Genomic DNA, 13,309 nt, shown 5'->3' with positions numbered 1-13,309 from the left:
TCATTGAAATTTGCAACATACTGAGAAGGTCTGGATAAAGTGGACACGAAGGTAATGTTTCCGCTAGGAGAGACTAAGACCTGAGAGCAAAGCCTCAAAGTAAAGGGACAACCATTTAGAACTGAGATGAGTAGGACTTTCTTCAGCCAGAGGGTAGAATCTACAGAGGCAAAGTCATTGAGACAGAGATAAATAGGTTCTTGACTAGTAAGGGGATCAAACATTAGGGGGAGAAGGCAGGAGAATGGGGTTGAGAAACATTTCAGCCATGATCGAATGCTAGACCAGACTCTAGGGACTGAATGGCCCAATTCTGCTCCGAGAACTTATGATTGCTATGAAGTGATTAAATCTGACCCCATTTAACCAGTCAAGCTGCAGTCTAAGGAACTGATGGAGCCAGGAAGTCCTGGAGTTCACTTCTATACAGACACACAGACAATAAATATACTATACTCTATATACATTGGTGTATTTAACACATAGTATTCACATATATTACATGTAATAAATTTACATATGTACACATTGATCACATGTGGCAGGATGGGAACACATCAGGTGGAAGATACAAGTTGTGAAAAGATTATAAAAGGAGAATATAGATAGTTTAAGTGAGCAGGCAGAGATTGTCAAATGGAGTACAATGTGGGAAGAGGTGAGATGATCAACTTAGGCAGGAAGATTAAAGAAGCATATTATCAGAATGGTGACGTGTATGTGATATGGAAGACTCAATGTCCTCATGCATGAAACATAAAAGATTAGAATGGAGGTTTAGATTAGATTAGATTACATTACAGTGTGAAAACAGGCCCTTCGGCCCAACAAGTCCACACCGACCTGCCGAAGCGCAACCCACCCATACCCCTACATTTACCCCTTACCTAACACTACGGACAATTTAGCATGGCCAATTCACCTTACCTGCACATCTTTGAACTGTGGGAGGAAACCGGAGCACCCGGAGGAAACCCACGCAGACATGGGGAGAACGTGCAAACTCCACACAGTCAGTCGCCTGAGGCGGGAATTGAACCCGGGTCTCAGGCGCTGTGAGGCAGCAGTGCTAACCACTGTACCACCGTGCCACCCACAAATACAGTAAGTGATTATGAACCAAATAGAAAACAAGAAGAATAGGATACAAAAATATGATCATTATTCTTCAGTTATACAGAGATCACATTCGGAGCACAGTGTACCGTATTGGTCTCCTTATCTAAATGAGGATGTAAATGTGTTGGAAGCAGTTCAGAGAGGTTTTACAAGATGAATACCTGGAGTGAGGGGCGTGCCTAATGAGGTAAGGTTTGTATTCCCCAGTATCGGAGAGAGCAAATGGCGACTTCACTGAAACATACAAGATCCTGAGGGGCTCTGAACAGGGAGAATATGGAAAGGACGTTTCGCCTTGTGGGAGAATCTAGAACCATGGGTTCTAGATAGATAGGGAACAGGGAACACCCCTTTAAATAGAGGTGAGAAGAAATGTTTTTCGCACAGAAAGTGGAACACTTTTTGGAATACTCTTCCTCAAAAGGCAAGAGAAAAGTCTTTGAATATTTTTAAGGCACAGATAAATAGAATCTTGAAGAGCAAGAGGGTGCAAAGTTTTCAAATGTAGGCAGGCATGTGGAGTAATCAGATGATCTTATTGGTTGGTCAAGCAGGCTTGAGGGGCCAAATGGTCTACTCCTGCTTCTAATTTTGTACATTTGAATGATTCGATTTATGTGAGCCTGCACTGACTACAGTCCAAGGCACATAGCCCAGCAAGGATTGGGGACGGTGCCATGAACTGGTGTACCAGAGCAGTAGATCTGAATATCATGAGATGGCCTCCATCTGGGCAGCCAATGGAGACCCAGGAATGAGAGGGCAGTGTAGAGCTACAAGCGACAGCAGAAGAACTGTCTCATGATTGAGGGATCTTGGAGTGCTGCCTACCTTGGTCAGATGGTGGTAACTCTGCAGGGGAGGCTAAACTGTCGCAGGAGATGATGGAGAGTTAGTGTCGTGCCTTGGATATCATTAGAAAATGCTAACTCAGAAGTTGTTCTTCTTACAATGGAGTTTAGGCAAGACAATTCTAACATTTGCAAGCCTCTGGACAATGGTGTGGAAAAGCAGACCCCAGAACCTCAGGGCAATTGTTTGTCTATGTGTACCTGAAAAAGACACAGGGTGACTGTAATAAGCACATGGAGAATCAGAGACGGACCACATCTGTAAAGCAGATTATTTGACGAGCTCCCTATTGGAGTTGGAGGAGAAAGTGAGGTCTGCAGATGCTGGAGATCAGAGCTGAAAATGTGTTGCTGGAAAAGCGCAGCAGGTCAGGCAGCATCCAGGGAACAGGAGAATCGACGTTTCGGGCAGAAATGGAAATGGTTCACAAAGGGAGAGTTGAATGATGACGAAAAGATGCTGCTGGTTAGTTTAAAACAGTCATATTTCCAAGCAAGGGAAACACCACCTGGATTTGTTAGTGGTGGCAATGTTAGAGGTATATTTCAGAAACCTACCCAAATCTGTGCTTAGTAAATGAGTGAGAATGAACTGTTTGGGTCCTGGGTAATTTATCCCTGTCTTCTCTCATTCTTCCATGGAATGTGGGCGGTGTGAACAAGGCTAGCATTTTATTTTATTCATTCATGGGATGATGCTGCCTATGTCAGCATTTATTGCCCATCCCTAATTATCTTGAGGGCAGTTAAGTGTCACCACATTATTGTGGGTCAGGAGTCACATGTAGGCCAGACCAGGTCCAGATGGAGGTGGAGGCCATGCTCGAGGAGGATATTATCGAACCGAGCCAGAGCGAGTGGAGTTCGCCGATCATCTTAGCTCCCAAACCTGATAGGACTCAACAATTCTGCATGGATTATTGGAAGGTCAACGCCATGACAAAATCAGACTCATATCCAATTCCTAGATTGGAGGACTGTATCAAGAAAGTTGGACAAGCCACTTACATCACCAAGTTGGACTTAATGTGTGGTTACTGGCAGGTACCTTTATCAGAGTCGGCGAAAGATATTGCTGTGCTTGTAAACACAAATGGGCTATATCAGTTTAAAGTGATGCCCTTTGGATTGAAGAACGTGCCCGCCACATTCCAAAGACTCATGAACAGAGTTGTGGCTGGGTTAACAAACTGTGCAGTCTACTCAGAAAATATAGTGATCTTTATTAAGTTCTGAAATGATCACATGATACAGTTGGCAGAGTTCGACAACAAGAAGCAAAACTGGTGATAAACTTAAATAAAACAGAATTCGCAAAAGCAGAGGTGATGTTCTTGGGACATAACATCAGTCATGGAAGGCTGACCCCACGGACCGCAAAGACAAAGGCCATCGAGGAGATTCCACGACCATCCTCGAAGAAAAAGGTTGCACTCAGCGGATTTACTGAAGAAGAACACAGTTTCAGTGGACAGAACAATGCCAGGAGGCGTTCAACCATTTGAAATCAATATTAACCACCAAACCAGTTTTAGCTACACTAAACTTTTCAAAACCTTTTAAAGTCACCAACGATGCTAGTGACATAGGAGTTGGAGCTGTGCTGCTACAGGAAGATGAGGATGGGATTGAACTGCCAGTTGGTTACTTTTCTCAACATCCAAGAGAAGAAATACTCCACGATCGAAAAAGAACTGTTGAGTTTGGTACTGACCTTACAGCATTTTAATGTGTATGTCACAAATAATGTGTTGGAGATGAATGTGTACATGGATCACAATCAGTTTGCATCCTTAGAACGTTTTAAAGAATATGAGACTATTTCGTTGGAGTGTTATGTTGTATGATTTTTAAATTAAAAGTCTATATGTTGCTGGAAAGAAGGATGTAATCGCAGACGCATTATCATGGATTTAACTGATAACGTTTAGATGAGATTTGTCTTTAATGTTTTTATGTATATATACACAGGTTTATGGGGAGTAGTTAAGGTGAACTTATATTAAAGTTATCTGTATGTTAAGGTAACATGTTTATAAAGTAGAGAAAAAAAAAACATTTTTTCATTATGATAGTTCATTTTTACTCAAGGGGGGAGGTGTTATGAAGATGTGGGTATACCTTTAAGAGAATTAAAAGCAGCAGAACTACCGGACAAAGCACTAAGTGTTCTCAAAAAGGTAACAATATAACACTGGTTCGAACACCTCAATCAGTTCACTGCTTAGGGACAAAAACAAATTCAAATTTGGCCAATCAGTTTAAATTATACATGAAACATAAACTCCAATCAAGTTTGAATTGAGTATATTAACAATCTTAAAAGTCAGGGAAACTTGAACAGTTTAGAGGAGAACTGCCGCAACCCAGCATGTAAACAGACTGTTTGAAAATAGAAAGAAATTGTAAATAGTGGTTAGTTAATTATTCTCTGATATACTTCAAGAAATAAAGTTGTTAATTTAAATAGTTCTTGGTCACTCGGATTTTTACAGATTACTGCATGGGATAATCTTTTTTCTGTTGCTGGTTATAATGGTTTACCCCATGTCATAACAGCGCTGTGAGGCAACAGTGCTAACCACTAAACCACCATGCCGCCCTGCAATAGCTAATCGATTCATGGTCATCCCAGTTTTTTTTATTGAATTCAAATTCCACCACTGGCCATAGCAGGATTTGAAACAGCTGTTGACCATCTCTAATTGCCCTTGAAAGCATTGGCTCTGTAGGGCATTTCAGAGGGCAGTTACGAGTGACTCCATGCTGAATCCTATGGACAGTTGGCCTGAAGCAATACAATCATGGATTACTGAAAGGACCAAATATCCAAGAACATAAACAAGTAGACAGTTGCTGAAAATAAGAAATGAACTTTAGATGGAATGTTTAGTGACCAAGTGAGTGGTAAAATTACTAATATACATTTACTTTGAGGCAACCTGGTAATAGATGATGCCCTTTCTCCCCTTCTTATTTTTAACTGAACAAGGAAGGAGTTACCTGGGTAACTCACCAGCTTGGTGTCCTTCTAACCACTGGCTCTTTTTCTGTTAAGTTGAGCAGAATCAATCGCATACATTCATGGCTACCCTCCCACCCATTATTCTAATTTACAAAAGGATTTACCTCAGTCCTGGTCTCTCTGCTGCCTGGTCGTGGGGTGCTATGTAACAGAGATGGAGAGAGAACATCATATAGTAAATGGAGTTCTCTGTCCACAGACATGGCTGTACTTCAGAGGCAAATTTCTACAGAAGGAAAGAGAGCTGGGGAACATTGAAAGAATCATCAATTTGAGCAAAGGGAAAGCTCAGAAGAGATCGCTACACAGTTCTCGCTCAGATTAGAAATGGCCACAGACATTTCTCATCCGTATATGCAGAGATTTACATCAATGGAGTGGGATTGTTTCTAAATACATATACACACACTCATCCTATGTTTACAGTAAGAGAGCAGGAGAAGAACGTTAGCTCCATACTTGGGTGATGAAATTAAAACGTTATATAAAACTCCAGAATTACCAAGGCAAGGTGATACGGCTTTGAAAAAAGACTTTTAATCAGGAAGAGTTCACGGTCTTTGAAGGATAAAGACAGGGAAACATTTCCATTAAAAGAGAGGAGGGATCAGAGAGTAAGAAGGTATTGGCAAGAAGTAATCACTGTTACAGTGTAATTCATCGCTGCTGATTAAAACATAAATATTTCCTGGGTACAATTTAACAGCTCAGTAACAGCATGTCAAATCTTACTCGGCTCAGGATGCAGTTGGAGTTGATAAGAATCACATACGGACTCTCTGGGTCTTCCCACAGAAAGAATCCTCAACAGTGAAAAGTAGATGGCAGATTGCAGTGTGTAAAATCAGCAGATACCCAGAGTAAAGAGTTCACAAGCTGCAGTATGGCCCTGTTCAGGCAGGGGTGTCTGCAGAGACCTGGAGTTGACAGGAACCTCCAGTTTCTCTCCTTCCCCACCTCTTTTACTCCAAAACCCTCACCTTTGAAATCCACAGATTTTTCCCCGCAGGACACCTCCTAAACACCAACATCATCAACGTCAGCTATTTAATATTGGCTCTCATCACAGTCCTGCTTCCACCCAACCAGTATATGTGTACATATACACTTCATAGATACGATGAAGACGGACAATGATCAGAAACAGAATCTTTTGTAATCTCCTCCTACTCCCATCTGCCGACTGATACTCAGCCACTCTATCCTCACTGAGTTTACTCAGTCATTAAACATAAGGAGCTTTCACACTCCCTGCTTGTCCAGGTTACCAAGCACATTCAACATGGAGACCTGACCAACATACGATCAATTCCCATCTCAAAGTCCACTTGGTTTCACCGAAAGACACTACCGCGCCTAATTAATGTGAAGGAGTTCACGAACCAAGATCTGTGGGGGCCACGAAGGAAGTAACGCATTGTCTTAATTCAGTCTTTACAAACATTCTTTTCTGAAGTTCAGCCACCAAGGAATTTCAGCAATAAACAAGGGCCCTGAAAGGACTCAGTCCGTGGCATTCCAGCTGCAACAGCAGCCCAGATCTTTCAAGCCTCGTCCCATTCCTGGTCCTTAGTGTGCCTAGACATTCCTCAGCCTTTAAACCACAACAGGCCTTGATCCTTGCCAAGGGAAAGGAACCATCCTCAGTGACCTACTGCAGGGTTTCTGCTACTAGCTTTGGAACGATTGCTTGGTGGAGGGGATGTGCGAGGAAGACTATTTCCACTTTATTTTAAGAAATGAAACAATTTCAAACAGGAGAACTTTCAAAGACTCCTCACCCTGAAGGAAAGTCAGTCTGAGGAAATTGGAAACCATTGTTGTTTGAAAGTCGCATTTGAAACCTGTCCAATCTTCACGGACCTAATCTTCAATGTGCTGGCAGTACCAGATATGTTCCGTATTTTATTAGATACACACTCTGCTCTCAAAAGCGCTATTTAAGGGGATTGGTCCTTTCAGCGTGGTCTGAAGCAGCTTTGGGACAGGAGTCCCATTCTCGCCTCAGAAGAATTTGTCGTCAATTCTGAAGTGGGGCCTGGTGACATCGTCTGGGTTGATGAAGACCGAGATGGATTTGCCCGGATTCTCCGTCACCAGCTGCTGCAGCTTCTTGGCCAGTCGGTCGTCCGGCTGCCGGTTGTCCCCAGAACCGGTGTCCGAGGAGGGGGACGGCGTGCCAGAGCCACTGCCCCTCCGGTGGACATCCTGGCTTAGCCGGTTGGCGGCCTTGGCGTGCTCGATGGCGGTGCGCAGGTGCTCGGCAGGGTCGGAGCGCACAGAGGACAGCTTGCGGGCATGCAGCACGGCCGCCTCATCTGAGAGGTGCTCAAACATATTACACTGGGGGATGAAGTAGTTGGGGCAGGAGCGGTTGAGCAGGCAGTGCTGGAGATCATCAATCAGGCCGAGCAGGAAGTCCGCAGCGTACTCCTCCTGGGCCAGGAAGGTAGCGGGCAGTCGATCACACGCCCAGAGCATCATACTCCGCAAGTGGTACGGGCTGATGGCCTTGGGCCTGGACAAGAGCTTCATGATGATGGCCTTGCACGCCTGGTAGGCTTGCATGAGGCTACTGGAGATGCATTTCTTCAGCTGCACCTCACTTCGTGCAAAGGACAAGCGCCACTCGTTTTCCCGTTTCCCATTGAGAGAGGAGGCTGGCACCAGGTAGAAACCGCTGATCACCTCCTCCTCGGTGATCTTGCCATCCCAGAAGTGGTTCTCCATCAGCCAGCTCTGTGCCACAGCGGGCCAGCCCTTGAACGAGACCACGGGGATAACATCGTACAGCATGCGGCTCGAGCCCACGGCCAGGACGATGGAGATCACCATGCCGTTCCTCTCCACTTTCTCAACCTTCGGCATCCCGCGCTGAGGCTTCTTCTGGATCTCAGCGAGCACGATAGTGATGGCGTCGTGAAACCAGTCTGCCACGCGGGTGGGGGAGAAGAAGTAGTTGGTGCCTCCGTTGATGTGGTCCACAATGGTGCAGCAATCTTTCCACTTGTTGATGGTCCCTTCGTCAAAAAGCCGGAGACTCAGCCAAGAGTGGCAGAGCGCGGAGTGGCGCATGTCCAGGGTGACCGGCTGGTTCCGGTCGTGCAGTTTGAGGGCCGGGACCAGAAGGGTGAAGTCCATATCATAGTCTGTCCCCCGGACGTAGACGCTAAGCTCCTCAAGGTCCATGTCCACCACACCCTCACGGACTCCACCAGACAGCAGTAGGTACTCATTGGCAACTGGAAGCTTCTGGTCCAACTTCTGCACCATGCCTAGTTAAAAGAAAACAGAAAAATTCAAAAAGATGCACAAAGTGATAACACAAACTTAGATGAACAAACCAAATAAATTATTTTTTTCCAAAACAGAGCCATCGTCTCTCCTTCCAGGCTGACAGTAATTAAGCAAAGATGAAAGCCAAGGTGTTGTTGGGAAGGAACAGTATGTAGGGATAGAGGGAGAAGGCAGAGCATTGGTACCCCACTAATCATTGCTTGCCACTTAGAAAGACCCATTTACTCCCACTCTCTGTTTCCTGTTTGTCAACCAATTCTCAATCCATGCCAACATATAACAATCTACGTCCTTGTAGTCTAAGTTTTCCCTCTCATTTCCTTTGACAGACTTTTATCAAAAGCCTGGAAATCAAATACATTGCATCCACTGGTTCTCCCTTATCCATTCAACTAGGTGCATCCTTAAAAATAACAACAGTAGATTTGTTAAGCGTAATTTATCTTTCATAAACCTATGTAGGCTTTGCCCCAACCTGTTAATGCTCATCATTTAAAAAAAATTCTCATCTATTTCTTTGTATCCAAAGTGACTATTCTCCCATTTCCTTGCATTAAACACCATCTGGCTATATCCATTTTGAGATGAGAGCACAATCACACTGTGTATCCTGCGTATCTAGCTTGGTTTCATCAGCATACTTAAATGCTCATTCATTGGTGTTATCACCTTGTCAGAAGGTTGGCTGCTATGGGCCTTCCTCCCATCTATGCTGTGTTTCACATGGGGCAACTACTTCAGGTCCAATATATTTGCCAGCTATTTTCACCTTGCTTCTCCTCAGCTTGAATATACCTAACAATCCAGCCTCTAAGCTTGCTATGGTAAAGAATTTCACAACTCACTACGCTCTGAGAGAATAGAGTCCTCATCTTCATCCTAACTGGGTGGCTTCTTACTTTGAGATTACTCTGGTCTTAAACTCCCCTAAAGCGAAACACAATCTCCCAGCATCTACCCTGTCAATCCCACTAAGAACCTTGTATATTCAACATATTTCACTTATCATTCTCCTAAGCTTCAATGAGTACAGGCCTAACCTACTCAACCTCCCTTCATAAGATTCCCTCTAGACCTGAGATCAGTCTAGTGAACCTTCTCTGGATTGCCACCAACACCAGCATTCCTTAGTCAAGGAGACTAAAGTTGTTCACAATATTCCAGGTATGGGCTATCTCACGGCTTGCATAGTTTCAGCAAGATTTACATATTTTTATATTCCATTCCTTTTGGCATAAAGGTCCGCATTCCATTTGCCTTTGCTGTTACCTGCTGAAGTTGGATGCTAGCTTTTTGTTATTCATGCATAAGGATCCCCAATTCCTCTGTGCTGCAGTCTCTCCATTTAAATGTTATGTCCTCTATTTTTCCTGCCAAAGTGCATGATCTCTCACTTTCTCACATTATATTCTAATGGCCAAGATTTTGCCCATTAAGACGTTTATATCCTTCTATGGACTCACTGTGTCGTCCTCACCACTTGATTTCCCAAATATGTTTTTGCCATCGGCAAACTCGACAATAGTATATTTACTTCTCTCTTCCAAGACATTAATATATATTGTAAATAACTGTGGCCACAACACTAATCCCCTTATCCCAACTCTGTCTTCTATCAGTTAGCTAAACCTCTGTCAATATACTATCCCCAACAACATTAAACTGTCAAACTTGCTACTACAGGAAATGGTAATCATTGTTTAATGTACAAATATATCCTTAAGAAAGCACTTTTGATGTCAATGCATACTTCAAGATACTTCATGATGCAGAATTAGTCTTAGATAGTCACTGAGAGCATGGGGCCCAGGAAATATCTGTGATGAATCATGAAGTCATACAGCATGCCTACCATGTTTCCAAACTGAAGTAGTCCCCACCTACCTGTGCTTGGTCCATATCCTTCCAAACCTTTCCTATTCAGGAACTTATCCAAATATTTATATTAAAGATTGTACCTGCATCTTTCACTTTCTTTGGCAGTTTACTCCACACGCAAACCACCCAGTGTAAAAACAGTTATCCCTCATGTCTTTTTTAAATCTTTAAAGAGGTATCTCCCCACATTCCTCAGGCACATAAAAGGTTAGAAAACAAGAAGTTGAATTTCCAATGCCTGGAGTACAACAGAAGCTATACATTGAGTTGTGAAGAGAAAGGAGGATTCCTGGTATATCCTCCACTGACAGAAAGAGAAACACAGAAGTGTTAGAAACATCTGAAAAAAAGAGAGGAAATTACTGCACAACATCAAAAGACAAAGATACAATATATCAGTAGCATCATTCGAGAAAAGAATAAACAGAGACAGTTATTAGAGAGAAACATTGACAGAAAATATAGCTGAGGAGAAGCAAGGTGAAAATAGCTGGCAAATATATTGGACCTGAAGTAGTTGCCCCATGTGAAACACAGCATAGATGGGAGGAAGGCCCATAGCAGCCAACCTTCTGACAAGGTGATAACACCAATGAATGAGCATTTAAGTATGCTGATGAAACCAAGCTAGATACGCAGGATACACAGTGTGATTGTGCTCTCATCTCAAAATGGATATAGCCAGATGGTGTTTAATGCAAGGAAATGGGAGAATAGTCACTTTGGATACAAAGAAATAGATGAGAATTTTTTTTAAATGATGAGCATTAACAGGTTGGGGCAAAGCCTACATGGGTTTATGAAAGATAAATCATGCTTAACAAATCTACTGTTGTTATTTTTAAGGATGTACCTAGTTGAATGGATAAGGGAGAATCAGTGGATGCAATGTATTTGATTTCCAGGCTTTTGTTAAAAGTCTGTCAAAGGAAATGAGAGGGAAAACTTAGACTACAAGGACGTAGATTGTTATATGTTGGCATGGATTGAGAATTGGTTGACAAACAGGAAACAGAGAGTGGGAGTAAATGGGTCTTTCTAAGTGGCAAGCAATGATTAGTGGGGTACCACAAGAATCATTGCTTGGGCCCAACTATTCATGAGATATTTATAAATAACCTGGATGAGGGAACCAAATGTCACATTTCCAAATTTGCTGATGACACAACACTGGGTGGAATTATAAATTATGAGAAGGACACAAGAAGACTCCAAGGTGATTTAGACAAGTTGAGTGAATAGGCAAACATATTGAAGATGCAGTGGCACATGACTAAATGTGAAATTGGATACTTTGGTGTGAAAGAAAAGCATTACTTAAATGTTGGGAAATGTGGACATACAGAAGGATTTAGGTATCCTTGAATTGGGTATTCCAGTCAATGAAAGCAAACAGGCAGATGCAGCAAGCAATTAAGGTAAATGGTATATTGGCCTTCTTTGTAAGATGATGTGAGTTCAGAAGTAGGAATGTCTTCCTGTTGTTATTCAGGACCTTGTGAGATCACACCTAAAAGATTGAAGTTTTGGTCTCTCAACATAAAAGAGTATAACTGCCATAAAGGAAGTGCAATGGAAGTTTGCTAGGCAGGTACTAGGGATGGCAGGACTATACTATTAGAGAGATTGTTTCTATTGGGCCAGAATTCACTAGAGTGCAGAAGGATGAGGGGGGGATCCGACTGAAATGAATAAAATTCTAACAGAACTGGACAGACTAGATGTAGAAAGGATATTTTCCATGGTTGGGGAATTGAGAACGAGGGGGTACAATTTCAGGATATGGGTAGACTGTTTCAGACTGAGATTTGGAAAGATATCTTCAGTAAATTCCATGTGGAATTCTCTATCATAGAAGGCTGAGAAGGCCAAGCCACAGAATATATTCAAGAAAAAGACGGTTAACGTTTTAAGATTTTAAAGACATTTGAGCAGTAAGGGAAGAAAGCTGGGAAATTGCATTGAAATAGAAGATCACTCATGACCATACTGATTGGCATAGCAGCCTCAAAGTGCTGAATGGCCTATTCCTGTGCCTAATTTCTATGAGAAGTCGCAACAGTGAAATTTACATAAATGTTTAGGGGGTTACGTACAGAAGAATTAATGATTTTTTATGTTATTTTGTTAAAGGCTAATGGAAAGTTCCTTTCATTCTAAAAAGACCTGGAATATAATGATTTGGAAGTAATGTTAGATAAAGATGGCAAAAGTGAGGACTGCAGATGCTGGAGATCAGAGTCTAGAATAGAGTAGTGCTGGAAAAGCACAGCAGGTCAGGCAGCATCCGAGGAGCCTACTCAAATCTAGACTCTGTTAGATAAAGATGTCTAATGATGTGCAATTTAGGTGATTGGCCATGTTAAATTGTTCCTCATGTCCAGGGATGTGCAGGCTAAGATGTTTAGCCATGGGAAATGCACCGTTACAGAGAATCAGATAGGGCGGTGGAATCTGGGTGTGATTCTCTTTGGAGGGGCGGTGTGGATTTGAGGGGCTGAATGGCCTGCCTCCACACTGTAGGGATTCTACCATAGATCTTTGATGTAGCTTAGGTTAAACCTGATCATGAGTAATTGCATTTAACTCTGGGTCCCACTCCACAAGAAGGATAGATTCACTTTGGGAAGATTGCAACATAGATTCACCAAGCTAATACTGAGTTTAAAATGACTCAACAATGAGGACTGGCTGCACAGACTAGACTCGTATTTCTTCAAGTATACGCCCCTGGTGCTCACCTTCCACCCTACCAACCTTCGCATAAACCAAATCATCCGCCGACATTTCCGCCACCTCCAAACAGACCCCACCACCAGGGATATATCTCCCTCCCCACCCCTCTCCGCCTTCCGCAAAGACCGCTCCCTCCGTGACTACCTGGTCAGGTCCACGCCCCCCTACGACCCACCCTCCCATCCTGCCACTTTCCCCTGCCACCGCAGGAACTGTAAAACCTGCGCCCACACCTCCTCCCTCACCTCCATCCAAGGACCTAAAGGAGCCTTCCACATCCATCAAAATTTTACCTGCACATCCACTAATATCATCTATTGTATCCCTTGCTCCCGATGCAGTCTCCTCTACATTGGGGAGACTGGGCGCCTCCTACCAGAGCACTTTAGGGAACATCTCCGAG

General features: G+C 43.1%; 1 protein-coding gene across 4 annotated transcripts in view; it reads right to left on the bottom strand.

Moving 5' to 3' along the window:
* Positions 1–5,516: 5,516 nt before the first annotated feature.
* Positions 5,517–13,309, bottom strand: part of LOC122556131 (protein MB21D2-like) — a 73,111-nt gene continuing 65,318 nt past the window's right edge. For all 4 annotated transcript variants that reach the window (XM_043702606.1, XM_043702608.1, XM_043702605.1 and 1 more), the window contains one exon: positions 5,517–8,270. In XM_043702606.1, the coding sequence (XP_043558541.1) occupies positions 7,000–8,270 (1,271 nt within the window). In that variant the 3' untranslated portion in view covers positions 5,517–6,999. The remainder of the gene's footprint in view (positions 8,271–13,309) is intronic.

Source organism: Chiloscyllium plagiosum, chromosome 13 (genome assembly GCF_004010195.1).
Source record: "Chiloscyllium plagiosum isolate BGI_BamShark_2017 chromosome 13, ASM401019v2, whole genome shotgun sequence".
In the NCBI taxonomy this organism is placed as follows: domain Eukaryota; kingdom Metazoa; phylum Chordata; class Chondrichthyes; order Orectolobiformes; family Hemiscylliidae; genus Chiloscyllium; species Chiloscyllium plagiosum.
The sequence above is the reverse complement of the archived record's forward strand: the minus strand, read 5'-3'. Positions and strand labels throughout refer to the sequence as shown.